At 37.7% G+C, this 19,648-nt stretch overlaps 1 protein-coding gene across 2 annotated transcripts in view; it reads right to left on the bottom strand.

Moving 5' to 3' along the window:
• Window positions 1-19,648, bottom strand: part of TOX (thymocyte selection associated high mobility group box) — a 298,896-nt gene that overhangs the window by 38,251 nt on the left and 240,997 nt on the right. For both annotated transcript variants that reach the window (XM_028110446.2, XM_028110455.2), the window contains one exon: window positions 8,272-8,553. In XM_028110446.2, coding sequence (XP_027966247.1) covers window positions 8,272-8,553 — 282 coding nt within the window. The remainder of the gene's footprint in view (window positions 1-8,271; window positions 8,554-19,648) is intronic.

The following is a 19,648-nucleotide window of genomic DNA, read 5'->3' as shown; positions in this document are numbered from 1 at the left end:
TGGATGAAAGCATATAATTCTACATCCTCATTTTCTAAGAGGCCCTGACTTCTAGAGTCTAGAGCAGCATTGTCTCATAGAAATTTCTGGAAAGATGGAAATATTCTCTGTGCTGTCTGAAAGGGGAGCCACTAGCCACATGTGGCTATAGAGCCACAACTGATAAAGTGTATTTTTTATTTATTCAATTTTAATTTTGTTAAATTTAAATGTACACAGTCACACGCATGCCCAGTGGCAACTCTATTGGACAGAACATTACTATGTACTGGGCATTGTTTAGAGTACAAGATTTCCTTTTTTTTTTAATTTTATTTATTTGACAGAGAGAGACAGCTAGAGCAGGAACACAAGCAGGGGGCAGTGGGAGAGGGAGAAGCAGGCTCTCCGCTGAGCAGGGAGCCCGATGTGGGGCTCGATCCCAGGACCCTGGCATCATGACCTGAGCCAAACGCAGATGCCTAATGACTGAGCCACCCAGGCGCCCCTAGAGTACAAGATTTCTGAAGTCACCAGGGTTCTAAGCCTGGAGAGTTCAACTGGATCCCAACATCACAGTCTTTAGAATAGAGAAGAAACCATCTAACGCCAAAAGAGAAACTCCCCATGATGACAAGTGCCTTGAAAGTGAGGAGCAGGTGCCATTCAACTTTCCTTTCTCCCAGCCTCAGGGTGGGATCTCGCAGGCAGTGGATCACTACACATGCCCACTGCTGTGTCCCACAGCCCTGGGCAAAGGTGCAGAGTTACAAGACAAAGGCCCTTTGACACACGTATAAAAGTTGGATGAAAATCCTAACAACCACAAACACAGCTGGGTTGAGGCCCAGACTGTCATCCTGATCACCTACAGATTTATTTCACATTCAATTAAAACACTAATGAATAAATAAAGACATACACAAATGCATAAATAAATATTACTCTCACAACAGCTTTACACAGATGCAGTGCCTCATGCAACTGACTCGGAGACATAGATTTATTTCTAAAATCCCTAGAGGTGTCCTTAGGCTTCTGGTAATCCACTCCTGTCATGTCGTATTGCTTAATTATAGTGATGTATTTAACTTATTTATCACAAGAAAACAATAATTTTTCACTTTAAAAAAGCATGTGGCAACGGTGTTGCTTAGATAATACTTCTTAAGAATACAGAGTACAGGAGTTAAGACTCTCAAGGAAAGAGAATCACTGATATTGAAATGTCCCTGGAGAAGTTAGAAATGTCTATAAGCATATTTAAAATAAACTGCCGCGGTCCCAAGCCTTTAAGGGAGCTGGGAGAGCTGTTTAATGCACACTATCTTGCAGTAATCGCTGTAGTTTAAAATAGATTTTAATCAAGCACCATCTGCATAATAGGCTGAACAAACAACACAGAACTCCACTTATAACTCTTATCATATAAAGTAAATATTATAAAATCTTCACCATAGAAACAGGGCACATCACAGCACTTTTTGTGATGGTACTGTTGCTGTAAGTAAAAAATTTTGCTACTTAAATTCATTCTCTCTTTCCTTTCTAAACTATGCCATCTAAAATCCCCTTGTGAGAATAAATTCAAATAAGCATGGAAAGTTAAGTCATCTAGTTACTGTGAAATCAGCAAGGCTGTAATACTTCTTTCATTTTGCAATCAGGTTTATTATTATCATTAATAATAACAGTACATTCAATGACTCAAAACATCAATTATAAAAAAACGCTTATGAAATGCCTTACTTTTGAAATGATTCACAAGCGTGAGTCTGTATCACAGTTTATAAGACAAATTCATTTTTAAGGATCCCTGATTCTGCCAAACATAGCTGAGTATTGTTTTAAGATGAGTTTAGCAAAGATACTCAGTGGCCTTATGTCAGGCTAGGAAATTTAGGCTACTGTCCAGAAAAATTACTTTAAAGTGAGGGACAGAGTTGATTGTGGTCATATATACCTATTGGCTATATTTATTGATTTTGTTGAATTCGCTTGGTCGTTTCCAAATTTGCCCGTTAAGAGCAATATGTTTACTTCTTACTCTTTTGGATCGAGGGTTTCTCCTGCCGTAGATAGAATGCACAAGAATGCTGGCATAAGGTCTTGGGGAATAAAATGCCAGGTGCTTATATTTAACCTCACTTTATTTTATTCCATGAATTAATGAAGTGTGCTCACTCATCTAGGGCATGAATCATCTAAGCACATATACACCTTGAAAATGCTTTATCCTAGTATAATTTAATTGCTTAAATGGATTTTAGGAGCAACTATTTAGAATTGGGTACTAACTGGTTGTTTGACTGAATTTTATTATTTTTCCCCAGAACTAGGTTCGTCAGACTCAGCCTTAACCAATGGGATACCTTATTTTTGATAAACGAGGAGTATGTATTTTTTTAATTGCTGGGGTCTAAGGAAGTCTTTAAAAGTATCATACGTATTCTAGTATATCATGTGAAGTGTTGAACAATTGCATAATAAACACAACTCAATGTGGAAAATCCCAGACTTTGCAGTCCCAATTTGCTGTCCTGTTGCTAATGTGACTTGACATTTGGTTTTAACATTGTTTGATTTCACTTAGTGTTTGTAGATACCTGTCTACTTATCATTTTTACTTTATTCAGGAATCTTCTTGCCTTCAGAACAGTGGTAAATAAAAAGCACTTTTCTAAAAGCTTATTTAATTGTTGCTTTAGTGGCTTATCCTATTTGCTTTGAGAAAAAAAACAAAAACAGAAACAACACCTCTTTCTGTCCAGCATGGCAAAGCACATGCATTGATGAACTAGCAGATTAGTAAGAAACTCTTAAAAGCAAAAAGTAAGCAAAAGCAGGAACTCAAAGGAGTAAGCAGACTACTGAAGGCAGCTTTCATCTTGAAGATAGTTGCTGAGCCTGGTAAAATTGAGTAAAAGGCACAGTAGATAGAAGACAAAGCCCATGGCTGACTGAAAGCAGGGTGCTTAACGGGGGTTCCTATCAAAGTCAGGACAGAAAAGAATTAGACTCTTAGGGCTATGCTGGGATAAAACAACTACCCCTGTATGCACCCACTCAGAACCTGCAAGGAAAATACTGAGTGTGGAGTGGAAAATATCTTTTGTAATAATTCACCAACGGAAACCAGCATTTGTTAAGGATTGATATCCTGAATACATACTACTTGAGTGACCTGAAAAACATCAAGCCAGGAGTGGTTCTAGATTGTAGTGGCCCAAGATGCTTGATAGAAGCAAATGCAAATCATCCTTAGAAGAATCCCTTCCTTGGACCTCCCTTGGAGCACATCTGATAGAATCCTCATAAAGTTCTAATGAGCATCAGCTCTTATGCTAAAAGCCAAAAAGCAAAATGGAACATGGCATCAAAACCAAGAGCCAGCAGCAACTACAGACGATAGAAACAGACCTCAAAAGACTTAAATGTGTTGGAATTAGCAAACTGTCAAAGGAACAAAAGGATGAGATATATGGAGAAAGAGCAAGCAACTCAAAGGGCAGCCCAAACAGATTTGAGAAAGAAACAAATAAAACTTGAAATATAAAATAATTGCAATGAAAGCCTCGTGAGATCAGCTTTAATTTCCGATCACATCTAGCTGAAAAGAGAATTATGAAGTGAGAAATCGATATAAATAAATTAATCAGAAAATAAGATAAAGGGGCAAGAAAATATGAAAGAAAGTCTAGCATAGGTCTTATCAGAATTACAGAATGACAAGGGAGCAAGGATGGGGTAGAGTCAATATCTGAAAAACACGAATGGCTGAAAATTTCCCGGGACTGATGTAGAATAGAAATATTAAATTCACAAATAAATTTAAAGACCCATACACAACACAAGGAAGCCACAGGATACCAAAGGCAAGAGAAGACCTTGAAACTAGTCAGAGAATAAAGGCAGATTACTTTCTAAGAAAAGACCGTGAAGCAGTAGAATTCTCAAAAGCAATAATGAAAATCAGGATATCATGGAACAATAGAATATCTTCACTAGGATAGAAGAGAATCATTATCAGTCTAAAATTCCATACACAGTAAGAGTACTTTTTAAGGCAATCATGTTCCCAATATATCCTCATGAAAGAAAAATTTGAAGGCATAGGGGAAAATGATGTCAGATGAAAGAAAATACTAAATATGTAAAAAAAAAATCTGAAGGAGAAAAGGCTGTAAAAATAATCAAAATCATGTTTTACAGAGTTAATTAAATTACATAATTTAATTAAATTATGATTAAAACAACAGCAATAGGGGGCCTGGGTGGCTCAGTTGTTAAGCATCTGCCTTCGGCTCAGGTCATGATCCCCTGGGATCGAGCCCCGCATCGGGATCCCTGCTCTGCGGGAAGCCTGCTTCTCCCTCTCCCACTCCCCCTGCTTGTGTTCCCTCTCTTGCTGTGTCTCTCTCCGTCAACAAATAAATACAATCTTAAAAAACAAAAAAGACAACAGCAATAATCACTCCAGTACAAATTGGAAGGGAGGTGTTGGGAGTTAAATAATATAAGAAGAGTGAAGATATTGATCAGTGTTAGAATTTTAGGCATTTGTGTCAGAGGTAGCTACTAAATGAAGAGAAAGGATAAACTTTCCAATCTTACCATGGAAAATTATGGAATGAGAAAAACAAAAACAATCTTTAAAAAGGTAGAGAAAAAGAGAGGGTAAAGAGAAAAAGAAACATACAACATGTGGGACAAATAAAAAGCAACATACTTAAATGGAGAAATAAACCCAAATATTTTAGCGATTATATGAATATAAATAAAGCCAGTTTCATTTAAAAGTAAAGACTGTCTAACTCTATGCCATTTACAAGGGACCTATATAAAACTTAAGGATACTTGAAGCAGAAAAGTTGAAAATAAAATGATGGAAAAAGATAGACTGTGATTCTTAGCCCATAATTTTCTGAAAGGGAATGCTGTCCTAAAAATATTCTCCCAATGCCGGATACTTTGAGTGTCTTACTGAGTCTGTTGTATTACAAGTTCGGGATTACAGGCTTAGAACCACAAGCTACCCAAGTTTATATTTCTTTGATATTTTACTGTTTATGTCTAGTTTATGACTTTAGGCTGTCAACAGAGCTCCACAGCAATCAGAACCATGGGTCATGTTTATAAGGTGATAATTTATTTTACTGATGTATTGACATGATTTCTCTCTGTCAAAACAAACTTATTTTAATTGTTCAATTAGATAAATTGGATTTAATATGTAATTGCTTACAAGAGCTCAAAGTGTGAATAGGGACGTTTTAAAAGCTTTTTTTTTCCCAGTATGAGACTAAATATTCTTTTTTAGTTCTCTTGTTAGAAATGCTTTAAGTGATCTTTTTGACTTAATGCTCTTTCACATTTAACTGGAGCTGTGGTAATTCAACATTCCACATATCCTGCTCACATATAAAGGGAAAAATTCCAGTTTAATCTTTTACTGTGATGAAGAATGCTTGGGCATTTTCACCAGGGTTGTTTTTTTTTTTTAGCCATTTAATAAATATAATTTGAATAAATGGTTAGGAAGAGCTTGGATCAGAGAGAAGGTGAAGAACAATGTGCAGCGCTGGAGTGGGAAGATAGATTTTCTTGAGATGGAAAATACACTTACACTAAATATGAACTTGAGAATATCTGTATAGACAAAAAGCCATTTTAATGAGGACATTCTTGAGAAATCCATCCCTAAGGCTTCACACACTGCCAATTCAAGAATATAACACTACAGAATATATACAGTGCTTGTACAATCATTAATGATGAGCTATAAATTATTTTATGATGTGGGTGTTGAGTGATTGGATAGGATATCTGCCGGCGAAGTTTCACACCAGCCTGGAACCTCCTAACATAACAAATTCATACTTCAGCAAAATTACAAGATATGGACCTTATGGGGCAATAGGAAATGGCAGAATCTGTGAATGTTAATTATGTGAATTTCTGGTTTCTACTCAGTCTTCTCGTCATATAAGTTGAAGAGTGTGGAAAATGCTATTGTAAGTAAGATAATCCTGCATAGAATTTACTGTCAGAAGATGCTAATTTTGCATTAATTTCCTGAAATGTCAGCAAAGAATACTGATAAAGATATAATCCAGATGCACAAATTGATCTTTACTATAGGCAGAACATGAATTTTTTTCCTTTGCAATAGAGTACATATCATTTATGTTTAGGAAATTAACCTGAATTATCCATGCAGAAACCAATATCAAAATCACCGGCCACAAACAAATTCTTGGTGTACACATTTAGGTCCTGGTATTCATCGACTGTTAATTCCATTAGAATAATACACATTTTCTTAAGAAAATTATCTTGCCCTCTAAATAATCAGCTAAAGGTCAGGCTGTCACTAGCCCAATTCATTATTTATGTAATATCAATTAGTCTCCTGCCTTTTTACCTTACTTCATGAGAGAGTGGTTCACTGAACAACAGGGAAAAGCTTGTTAAGGCGGAGAGGACCAGTATGGTCAATGATGTTTAGTTACACAGCTCTTCTAAAATGTAGTCAGGATCTGTTCTAATCAGGGGTCATTAAGATAGCAGATAAAGAAATAACTGTCATGAAGGAAGAAGTTTATATTATTTATTATATTATTATAATTATTATATATTATATTATTTATATACCTAGAAATGGAAGGCGCAACATAGCATTCAAGATGGCTTAGGAGGCAGACACAGAGAAAGGGCAGGGCATGAAAGCACACCCCAGAGCTTTTATTGTTTTTTTTGTGGGAAGGAACGGTTCAGGCTGGGTAAGTATGCTGAGTAAGTCAAGGGTTGGCTATGGTTTGAACAATTTCCATGGGCTATGGGCTACAGAGGTGGTTCTTAGTTGTCTGGTACCGGGTCCTGGGGTGACTTAGGGCAGTGAGAATATATTGGCTTGCTGTGAGTTTGATAAAGGAGATGACAGGGTGTGGGCTCTGGATTGGTTGGTTTGTTTATCAAAAGTGTGCTCCCAGGGGAGTCATATTCTATGTCTCGGAATTAGCTAGCTCTGGAAAGAGTAGTTTTTTGTTTTTTTTTTTAGGATCAAGGCCCCAAATGTCAGAGCATTAAGAATACAGAAAATAAAAGATAGTCAATGCCGCAGCCTTGTCTTTATCATCAGGCTCAAGAAATAGTGGACTTATTGGAAAGGTAACCATATAGGTCAGATTCCCATTGTGTTGCTTTTGGTAGCACGTTGACAGAGTAATTTCCCCAAAACAAAATTCTTGCAAAAGTCAAAAGAAAACAAAGGGCTGACACAAGTGACAAGTCATTACTAAGATTAAAGGAACAAAGGGAAGGAATAGGAAATACGGAACTGTAGCTGTGAGTGTTTCTCATGGTAAATGGGCAAAAGGGTCCTTTCTCACTGAGACAAATTTGGAAGATGCTTGACTGACAACCAAGGCAATGAAAAGATTATTTTTGTGTTTTTGAGTGAAAAGGCACTTGGTTTTGGTTAGTCATTTAAAAAAGCTGTCTGGGACATTTTATTTTATTTATTTTTTATTATGTTATATTAGTCACCATATAGTACATCGCCTGGGATATTTTAAAGAACTAAAACCTCCTACAGCTAATTTTCCAATCTAAGAACACTTAAGGCCTGTCTTCCTATACAGATAACTTAATGTGACACAGAGAGACAGACAGACAGCCATGTTGGCAAGGGGTCAACAAAAAGTAAGCAAGGAAACACCCAGGCTTTTGCTTATGGAAGGGAGTCATAGAATATCCCTGGTCCTTACCTTCCTCATGCTCAATATGAAATGGTTGGGTCAGATTATCTCAAAGGTTTCATCTGACCATCACACACACACACACACACACACACACACGCACGCACACACACGGAGAGACACCACTGTATCCCTGAGAGAGGTTGCCTTTTTAAAACATAATTGTTCCATTGAAATAGATTTTTTTGAATGAGTGGTGAATTAAGCTTAATTTTGGATGTGGAGTCCTATACGACTTATTCTCCCTAGTCACTATGCAGACCCTCCATTTTGTAGGTGACATCTACTTTCATGCTTAATACATCTATATTTAAAGGATTTACTAGGGACTTAAAAATGTAATTGGAAAAGAAGCGATTTAATCTATTCAGTTTGTAACCTCACGCTTCATTAAAAAAAATATGTCCCCCACCAATGTTTGTCATTTGGATGATATAAACTTGCACCTCCTGCTGGTCAAGGAAGGTGCTAAAGGATACTCCTTTCAGGCAACAAGCATTTTCTATAGGTCCCAAAAATAACCTAGTCATACCTTAGCAGTATCATCGCCTTCATCTTCATGCACTGAACTAGATGGGGAAGGAGTTGCAGACTTGCTTCCGGGTGGAGACGGCGAGTTGTGGGGAACACTGCTTCCTCCCATATTCAAGCCAAGCTGAGCACTTAGCTGTGACTGGTTGATGGTGGTCAGCTGGCTGTGCTGCATCATTCCTGGTTGCTGCCTGATGTCTGCAGGCTGACCCCTTGGTCTCATGGCTGCCATCTGGGGATGGGAGCCATATTGAGTACCTTCTGGATTCCGTATATCTTGCATCTACCAAAAACAAAGATAGGAATAGTTTTTCACAAACGTATTTCCGGAAAAACTTTTTTTAATTCCTTAGACTTCAAAAATTCTGTAGCATGTCCTGCTGAACTATACCTATTTCCACCTCAACCCCCAACATCCCCCAGAATAGAATAACCCTAATGATATATATCACTCTAAAGGCACTGTTACTAAAAGAATAGAATGTGAGAATTCATTCAACATCACATTTCATTACTCAAGACCCAACTAATTATATTTACAGTCTTTCTTTACCAATGGAATGTAAACATATATCATTATTAGATATTTATGGCATAAGTTTCAAAACACTGATGCTTATTAGAGTGTCAAAATTATATAATTATTAGTGATTACAGCATTACAGCAATTCACAAAACCCTGTTTTTTTCATTCTGACCATTTAAGAAAGGTTTTGTGAGTTAAATGTACTATGATTCTTAGTTTAATTCTGTGTAGGCTAGTGTTGGCTAAAGTGATCTACTGACTTCCAGGGTCAGAACAGTACAGGCTGGTATTAACCAATTGATTAATTGACTATTGAAATGATTTGACTGCACCGTCAGATTTGAAAGTAAAGCTCCAAAGTTGCAAGGTCACCATATTAATCCATTATGCTATCTGGGTCACTGCTTTTTAGCCTTAATGAGACTCACTCTTGTAATTCAAGCAATGAATTTTGTCTCTGCAAGGATTAGAATTAAAAGCATTGGAGGATGAAGCTCTTAACGTACCTAGAGGTCAAATGTGTTGTATAAGAGGAGTATGGTGGATTTCACTTAATGTTTCTCTGGCATTTGCAAACTTAAACTAATGAGTATTTTGCGGTGCTTGTGGAAGTGCCTCAGTTCTTTCACTTTGAGGACTGTTGGGGAGTTCATACAGGTAGAGGATTATAAAACAAGAGAGAGAAAAAAAGAAAAAAATGGGGAAAAAAAGTGCAGTGAAGAGGTGTATGGTTAGTTAGGTTCCAGAACTGAAAAAAATTTAATAATGTTATCTTTCTCTGTTTCTATGAAAAAAAAAATCCCACATGGTGTCAGAATGCCCCATAATTGCCTGTCTGCAAATGTTCCCACGACATAGAAATACTGTAAAGGTCAATTAAGTTACTTAGTCATAGGCTCTTTTTTCTTTTGGTAATAAAACCATTTTCTACCAATGCTGCCTAGTCATTTTACCAATCTAGTTAGATCTATCTGAAACTGAAGGTGGGGACGGAGGAGATGTCTGCCTGTGTTCTCTGTGTTCGGTTTACTGTCTCCACCATGAGGTCTGATTAGTCAATACCATCCTTTTGAACTTTCTGGCTCTTAACTCCTGCTTCATCCTCAGACTTCTTTCTATGCATCATCCTAGACTCTAGCTCTTCTTGCTGAAGGCTTAGGCCAGCCCCATGGTTTTGTGCCTACTGCTTTCCTGGTGCAAATCAATATTTTCTCCCTAATTCAAACTGTATTCCTCCAATCGTCCAAAAGTAGTTCTGCAGTCTATGAAGTCCCTCATCAAGCAGTTATTACCATTCACTGATAACACAGTAGAGCTGCAAAGGCACTTAGAGATCCCTTCTTAGTCTATAGAAGAGGAACCTTAGGGGCAAGCACAAGCCTGTTGCCTGTCTGTTGAAGGAAGATAGAAATAATTATGAATGAATAAGTGAATGAATAAAGCCCACAGAGGTTAAATGACTTTCCCAAACCACAGAGTGGGAGTTGAAATCTACATTTCTCAATTCCACACTTTGATGCTTCCTACTATACTAGCAGTGAATTTGACATTCTACATGTCCTGTAGAGATTCATAATTAAAGATAATCAAAACCACCTTATCAAATGTTGTCCACCCAACCTGATTTTTATGTGGTCCATCCATGTGGTTTCCATTCACATTTACTAAAATAGTTTTTTTCCTTCTCAGATGTTCATATAACTTCTATAATCTGATCTTCCTTATGAAATAATACTAGCTCTACCAGATATCCTTAAAATTGTGCCAGTGACAGTGAAAAATCAGGGCCGACTTTTCAAAGTGCACCGAAGAGGCACTACTTTCTAATGTCCTGAAGTCTTGTGTTTTTCCTTAGACTCTCAGCATGTGGAACAGCTCTCTTATTGTGGGCGCAGAGTCATGGATGTTCATAATGGGCACTGCCTATATAGGGCCGTTCCCTCTCCCAACCCGGCACCAACCAGACCACTCACATTCATGTTCAAACACACGTGTCTGTAGGAAGACACATTTTTATAGCCTTGTCAATTTAAAATGTTTACTAGCAAAATCCTATCTCAACTAAATGATCTTTCCAAAAGTGTTTAACTAATTGATAACTTTTTTATTTTATTTTATTTATTTGAGAGGGAGAGAGTGGGGGGGGTAGTGGGAGAGGGAGAAGCAGACTCCCTGCTGAGCAGGGAGCCCAACACAGGGCTCGATCCCAGGACCCCTGGATCATGACCTCAGCCAAAGGCAGGCACTCAACTGACTAAGCTACCCAGGTGCCTCACTAATCGATAACTTTATTTCTCCTTCATATAAATCCTGTTACAGAGCATGACAGTTTGTAACCTACTTGTTTAAAGCCCATTGCTTCTCACTCTTTCAGACATACGGTGGTTTTCACATGACATTGTGGAGTATGTTTTTTAAATTGACTTACATACAGAGTTTCCAGATTTATGACTACAACTAAGGGTCTTCAAAGGTCTACAATCTCATTTTATAGCACCTAGCTCCTCCACCATTTTGTCATCTTTCTACTTGTTTTCTCATGTTAATTAGTACTCTGAGTACTAAAATTTGTATTCTCACCTTTGTTTTACTAGTAGAAGAAGGTGGGCATCACCAAAGTGGGGCAAAGAATCAGTTTGGGTAAGGATAATGAAATACTCAACAGGGTACCTCTTTCTCAACAAACTCATCGTTAGTTCAAAAATATCATATCACCATGATATCAGGCCAGGCAGACAGCAGCTTTAACACTCAACTAAAGAATAATTTTCCAGTGTGGATGGTGACAAGCACATATTGGAGAGCATAGTCATCTCTTCAGCACTCAGATGCACTTAGGAATGTCAGATATTAACACCCATCCCCAAATTAGGAGTGTTTCCATTTTACCTTGCTTTCATAGAAGTCAGTTCAGTATTAGTCACTGCCTAATGTTTAATATGGCGAAAATTAAACTGGATGGAGTCTGATTACTGAAAAATAAGATTAATTAATTAGCTCATGAAGGTAAGCAAGTGTTTTGATTACCAGTTTCCTTCTAGAAAGATACTGACTACAGTCTTAATGCCAAATACAAAACTTCAACTTTCAAAATATTATTTCCTATTAATTTCCAGTATTTTTAACTTACTGTGAATAATTTACTCAAGGCATTCTTAATAACACCTGCTCTTCTCTTTGATTCTTCTCGAGTCCTTCATTGACTTCTCTTCTTCCTACAATTTTCCACCCCTAAATTATTTCCTAACATTCTGCTTGAGTCACCTTTCTTCCACCCCAAAGTTTCCTTTCTCAAACCTGTTTTGTCCAATTTCTGTTGATGACACCTTCATCCTCCCTATCACCTCTACTCTAAATGTTCTAGTAATTTTTAATTCTTTCCTTTCCTATCAAACTCTTGTGAGTTCCACTGAGTCTACTCTAAAATAACTCTTCCATCAGCCCTTCTTTTCATTTCCACACTCATTCATGTATTTCAAGCCTTCATTACCTCTTCACTTGCAATGGCTACTTAACTTTAAAGAATCTCTTCACATTCACCCTGAAGAGTACTGCAGAATTAATCTTCATAAGCCACAGGCTCAAAACCTTCCCAGTGATATCTGCCTACCAAATTAAATCCAAACTCTTCAGCATGCCATGAAAGGTTCCAAATAAGCCTCGGTCCCTAGGACTGTCCTTCACACATTTACTGCTCAGCCAAACCCAGTTAATTGCTACTCTTTGCCTATGTCTCTTTCCCCTGAACAAGTGTCTTTGGCCATGTTGTTCTTTCAGCATTTGCTGTTGGAAAAATTTTAAGAAGAGTTAAAAAAAACCAAACTTTGCTCAGTGATTTGTGGTTTGTTCAGTATTTTTATCTATTGAGCCTTATTATTCCCCTTTGAGGCATCCCTATAGAAATGGTTGTTTTGTACAAGTTCATTGAGGATGGGAGAGTTCAACTGATCTCAGATCTCTCCACTAACAAAGATCAAAGTTAAGATGAAATATGCTCTACATATTTGTGCCCTTTTCCCAATTCCATAATGCTATTACTATATTCATATATCTAAATCCTAAATATATTTTAACGTCAAGTTCAAAAGTCACCTCATCTACAAAGCTTCCAGAATCTTCTTACTCTGAACTGCCCAAGCATTTTGTCTGTACTTTCTTTATGGCCACCACTTGTAAATTTCTTAGTCTAATATGTCTGTACCTTCTAGAAAGTAATGACTAATGCATTTTTCAATCCCTCCTCAGATCTCTTTTAATTAAATAGGCATTCCAAGTATTCAAAACATATTTGCTGAATCAGTATATAAGTGAAAAAATGAATACTACCAGTATAAACCCACTAACCATGAGTTTTCTTTTTTCTTTTTTCTTTTTTCCAGTGAAACTTCATCTAACATTAGTCACAAGACGAAAAGAAAATTTGAATAATGTCTGTCTCCCTTGTGGCAGAAACCTCAGGCCACACCCTCTGTACCCCCTGTACTGGAGGCCTGTTCCTCAAGACAAAAGTTTTGTCCTGAGGGACAGGCCTCCAGTATTTAGCTGTCTAGCCAAGAGGCTAGCCACCAAAGGGCATTTCTTAGCTTCCTTTGCAGCTCCATCCAGGCACTGTAACCATGTTTTGGCCACTGAAATGCAAGTGAAAGTGTTGTGTGGTACTTCCAAGAAATCCCCTTAAAGGGAAAGGCTTACTGTCCATTGTTTTATCCTGTTGGCAAAAATGTGGGTGTGGTCACTAGAGCTAGGGTGTGAGGGGAATGTCTTGAACCCAGAAACATTGCTTTTAGGACATTGGAGGCACAAGGCAAAAGTGCTTGAGTGTTTGATTATTATGAAGCTTCCAGACCCTGGGAATCTACTTACTGTGGGAGTCTTTAACGTGAAAGGAAAGTAAGTGTCTATCTTTTAAAGTCACTGTCATTTTGAGTTTTCTTTTATATGTAGTTAAACCCAATCTTAACTGATATACCCTAATAGATTATAAACTCAAAAAGGCAGGGATAGAATATCTCTTTTGTTTGCCAGTGTAGCCCTAGTATCTAGCACCGATCATGGCATATCATCTGTACTTGACATATATTTCTTGAGTTTCACTGAAGAGATGTTTAGGCCAGGTACAATGAAGATTCATGATGCTGGCTTCCCATAAACAGGATTATAAATCCTTGATCTTTTGGGAGCTACATTTACCAAATTCTCGGGACTCAAGTGTCTCAAAGTTACTTTCTAATGTGTTTATTTCTCATTTTGTTTATTTCAAACCCAGTGAACTTCATTTTTTCTTGGCTAAAAGTCCTTGGTGTTGGAATTTTAGTTTTGAACAACTCTTATTTAGTATGCATCTTCCCACTAGGGAAGCTGACTCCCTCAAAAATGGGTGCTAAATTTCACTTTTTTGAACATCAGAATGGTTTCCTTAAGTTTTCCAATATGCTACTGATGATTGATATTGTTTTATAATCACAGGAGCCAAAAAAAAAATGTCAATGAAAGTCATGGAGGAAGATTATGAAGGTGAAGAGAAGATTTCCATTGCTTTCCCTCAAAACCTTTCCATTAATGGAAAGCAAAAGCTCGGTTAAAATCAATTAGGAAGGGGTGCCTGGGTGTCTCAGTCGTTAAGCATCTGCTTCGGCTCAGGTATTGATCCCGGGGTCCTGGAATCGAACCCCGCATTGGGCTCCCCGCTCCATGGGTAGCCTGCTTCTCCCTCTCCCACTCCCCTTGCTTGTGTTCTTGCTCTCGCTGTGTCTGTCTCTGTCAAATAAATAAATAAAATCTTAAAAAAAAAAATGAATTAGGAAACCAAAGCAGATATCATGTATTCTCCCTCCTGACCTGCCATGTAATCTATGGCTTGAGACCCATACCATGTTCCTTCCTCTCCTTGACCAATTACCTACAGCGTTAAGAGCTCCAGGGTGAGGAGAGAGCTCAAGTGAGAACCCTCATGTATACTATCTGATACACATTCTAGCACATTTGCACTTTCTTCTTCTTGGCTTTTCTTTGAAAAGGAAAAAAAAAAAGCAACGCAGGTAGCTTATTGAGGATTATTATTATTATTTTTTTATTTGACAGAGAGAGGGAACACAAGCAGGGGGAATGGGAGAGAGAGAAGCAGACTTCCCGCTGAGCGGGGAACCCGACGCGGGGATGGATCCCAGGACCCTGGGATCACAACCTGAACCAAAAAGGCAGACGCCTAACGACTGAGCCACACGGGCAGCCCATCATTGCGGATTATTTTTAAAAATGAGTAACATTTTGGCTTAACTCAACTACCGAAACCCCCAACATCAGTACATGAGTGACAAAATGGTGTTCAAATGGCACACTCGAACGGCACCAGCAAAAACGAAGGCCCTCGTCTCGGTGTTTAAAACTGCGTGTGTTTCCCGATCCTTCCAGAGTCTGTTTTCTCCTTTCAAATGTCAGCGCCACTTCCCAGTCCAACAGGCGAGCCTTGAAAGCTATCATTATCTCTGCCTCTAGCAGACAATCCATATCAAAACAGTTGTACACATAAAACCCTAACGACGTCTTGGCTCTCTGCTCTGATCCAGCTGTTTGAGTGAACAGCAGTTGGTGAACAGAGCCTGGAACACGGGGAGCCCCGAGGCCTTATTTGCTAATGTGGCTCACAGCTGCTGCTTTCTGTGGTCTTGGCCGGCAAGGCCTGGATGTGAGCCAGGTGCGGCAGGAACAAGAGCACGCAAGGAATCTATGAAGCTCTTCCATTTACCCCTGTCTGTCAGCATTTGACACCCTTCGCTGCTGAGGGCTTTCCCCAGGGCTGTGAGGGGACCCTGCAGCCTTGGGCTGTGACAAGTGCTTACTCTCGGTCCCTTTTATATACACTATCAAACACATACCGTCCTTAGCATCCAAAGAGAAACTTCTGAGCCCTCTCTCGGTAGCCCATCCAGCCTTACATGATTAATCAGGCCAAGAAGAAGACTAGGCAGTTCTCATTTTTCTTAGGAATAATGCACTCCAAGAGTCTATGAGAGGAATGTAAATGTTGATATTATTTAAGTCCCCAATTTGATTACATATTTTTGCCAGGGATTCAATTAATATGTAAATGTATACACCAGAACGAATGCGTGGGTAAATTTAATAATCAAATTTCATTTATTATTTTCCTAAGTGCATTTCCAAGAGAGAGCTAAATTATTTGTTGTCCAAACAAATTAAATAAATCGTTTCTAGGTGATCTCCTCGTATGTTCTATTCATTATTTAAAAACGGGTATTTTAAATGAATGTCAACATTTTTGCTATTAGACTTCTGACATTGAAGACTGATAATATCAAAAGAGGGGGAAATTGGAAAATATATCCATGCAAAGCACATGCTATAGTTTCAAAGATTAGAAAAAAGTGAGGTTCAAAAGAAAGATGACATTTTTATGAAAATATATTTTTATCCTCAATAAGGGGTGAGAATAACTTGATTGAACCTAGTTTCCTTCCAAAAGGCAATGTGAATAAATAAGGCTCAGATTTCTTCACAATACACTAAAATGGGACATTTGTCATTTAGTTAGGATAAATAGTAATTATAAAACTAACTATCACAGGAGAGCAAGAGCTCTGGGGTACAATTCATTAGATATTTGCCAAATGGAGAGACATAGCACTCTCTAGAACCACCATCCTTGGGAAAGATTAAAACCACCTCAAAAAAACAAAAATGCTCACAGGAGTTTCCATAATACCTCACCATCTTCCTCCCTCAAACTGGGGTCTCTCCCTCACTGTGGACCCTTCCATGAATGAGACCCTCATTATACAAGAGATTTGATGTGTTAGAGGAAAACATCATTGAAAGTTTTAAAAGTCATGGCAAAAAATTATATTTTTAATTTAACTAATTAAGATTTTGTATGCTCTCCCAGGGATGAACCGAAGATCAGACAGTGACGAGCAAAAAGCCACAAAGGGAGGGAGGACCCCCAGCTTCTCAATGTCCTTGGTGTCTGTGCCAAGTCCTGGCCCTCTTTAACTGAACTTGATTTCTATTTCTGTCACATCCCCTAGATGTAGAAGGCATCTGAATTGCCCTCCTGTGTGGGCATCTTGATTCACTTTTATAAAACAACCAAACAAGCAATTTTACACCATTTTTTAAAAATTTCTTTTTCTTTTTCTAGATGAGAGGTAGTGCGTTGTAGTGAAGGGAATTCTGCTCATGACATCATCAGACTGGTTCTGAATCTAATGAGTTGTCTTGCCTTTATTTGACCCTCATTTTCAATCTCTGAATTAAGGCTAACAATTTTTCAACAACAAATATTAATTGAGTGCCTACTTTGCACCAGGTACTGCTGTAGGTACCACATAAACAACAGTGAGTGAACACACTGAATGAAATCTCTGTCCTTACAAGCTCACTTTCAAGGGCAGGGAGGGGATAAACAATAGGATAAATATTAGATGTGGTTTGTTTGATAATGATACATTGTAGGGAGACAAAAAGGAGAGAAGTGTACTGACCTTAAATGCTTGCTTAAGCATGGAGGAATCAAGATAAAGACTATGAAGATGTTCTGGCAAACGTAAAAGTTATTTTTGTGGTTTTTTGGTCACCTGGGTCACCTCTTGTGGAAGATGCAGATCTTTTATCTTTTGTTATCATCTGGAGTCACTTTCCTTGACTAGTTCTAGTTCTTGGTGAGCCTCTGACATAGTTGTGGCCAAACATTCTGGTAGCCAAAAGCTTGCATCTATGGAGACCTTTTCTGGGAGCAGCTGGGCAGCTTAAGTCATAGAGCACAGGGTTTCACTGTGAGAAAGGCAATAGCCCAGATAAAGGTTGAACTTATTACCCGGATGTTAATGGCTCCCTGATCACAGATAATGGGCTAACTGGTAGATACAAAGTTCAAAAAAATTTAAATACATAAAAAGGTATTCTAGGTCATACTATACTCTTCTCTCCCATCAACTCTGTACACATAACCCCTCCTTTGGATTGCAACAATGGCCAGAAGGTTATGGCGTATAGTGACACACAGTTGGAAAGATGTTCCACTCAAATTGAGGCATCCGTGTCTGATTGCTTCATGCCAACAAGATTTGTCTCCTACTGTTACTGTTAAACTATCAACGTCAATATTATCAAGCTGACCTTGTGCTCCAATGTGCCCTTGAGGGGACTCCTCTGCTTGGCTCAAATAAAACAAACATGCAAATGTACAACAAGCAAGCTTGTCTCTTAACTGACAAAGAGCATCTCTCGTTAATTCCAATTAATGGCAGGATATGGAGACCGACTAAAAGCTCCGTCTTATCTGAAAGGGTTTGGGAGACCATCTGATCAACCCTCTGATTCCCAAAATACCTGAATTAGCAGTTCCTACAAAATTGTACACCTCTGTTAAGAGGAGTCTGTGAGTGGCTCCGGATCTACCTATGATTAGAGTCAATGAAGCCCTTGATTTGTATAAATTGTGCCTTTTGCATCTGCACTACAAAGCGTAGGCAGTGCTTTGTTCATGGGACTATAATCTTATATTAAAGTGTACTCAAACATGCTAATGTCTGTTCACATCTCTGCTTTGATGTGCCCAGAGAAGGGATTGAATAATGTGCCTTATTTTCAGAATACTTTCAAAGGATTGTGTGCATTGAAACAAAAAGAATAGGTTGGAAAGATAGGTGATAAGAAAATTGGGAAATGCTATGAGACATGCCCTATGGGAGTTGTGCTTTATCTATGGGAAGTAGCTCTGGATATTTATAGCATCAAAAGTCAGCTGAAATGGTTCTTTATACTATATTTAAACCTGAAAATTTAACTGAATTTCATACTTTCCACTGCAATGTTAATGGGATGCTAGTAAAAATGGAGATGTCAAGTGGAATAGTGACTTCTTAACATCAGTTCAGAAAGTGACATTTGAGTTCATTTAGAGGCTCTTAAATCATTAGATACACATGACATTCACTTAAAAGTACATCTCAAGAAGCAAAATTAAAACCTTGTATTCTGCTTGGGCCCGATAGCTTTCCTATGCAGAATATTTGTATGTTCCCAAGTTACTGGGGACTTCAAGAAAAGTACAATTTTAAATTAGCATTTTATTATGGAAATCTTTCAATAATCCTTTTAATAATGTATTATAAAACACTAAAATAGCATGAAACCAAGATAGGAAAAGGTTGGAAATCCTCTTCTATTGAGTATAATATTAATAATTTGGTAAAATCAGTCTAGGAAAATTACAATGTCTTCCAGTTCTTTTAAAGTGTCTGACTCTGTAAGTGACCTTAAGCTCCTTTAAAACAATTAAAAAATTCAAATATTTGTCTGCCAAAATTTTATAGCATGTTAGATAATGGGATGAATTTCGTTATATGCAGTCTCTGTATTTCTGGGTATACCTAATTTAGTTAATATTAACATTACTCATTTATGCTTTTATACACTTTGAGTTATATAAGGTCAAAGTCTCAAAACCAATCATAAAAACTAGTGACTGTTATTCATGTTAATATAATAATGCTTTCTCTAAAACAACTGCCACTAAATTTCATTATAAAAAGTTATTAAAAGGGTTAAAAACCTATTAAGTGTCAAAGAATTTGCCTGACTCAAACTTCTAATAAAGAAAGAGAATAGGCTTTCTTTCTGAATTATTTAAATCTTTACTGACTGTGCAATGAACCATGAAATTAGAAAAGTGTTATTAGAAGTGTTCTCTGGTTTTTATAAAAGTTGGAGCCCAGAATGTATCAAGCCACAGTCTTTAACTAGACTAGTTAAAGCAGTAGGTTTTTAATCCCAAATACATGGCTTCTACTGATATAAAGGTCATAATTAAAACTCTATCCTGTAACTTGGT

This window comes from Eumetopias jubatus, unplaced genomic scaffold, assembly GCF_037043125.1.
Source record: "Eumetopias jubatus isolate StellerSeaLion01/CBP00866 unplaced genomic scaffold, mEumJub1_p1.0 scaffold_4, whole genome shotgun sequence".
NCBI lineage: Eukaryota > Metazoa > Chordata > Mammalia > Carnivora > Otariidae > Eumetopias > Eumetopias jubatus.
Note: the sequence above shows the minus strand (reverse complement) of the source record. Positions and strands in the feature narration are given on the sequence as shown.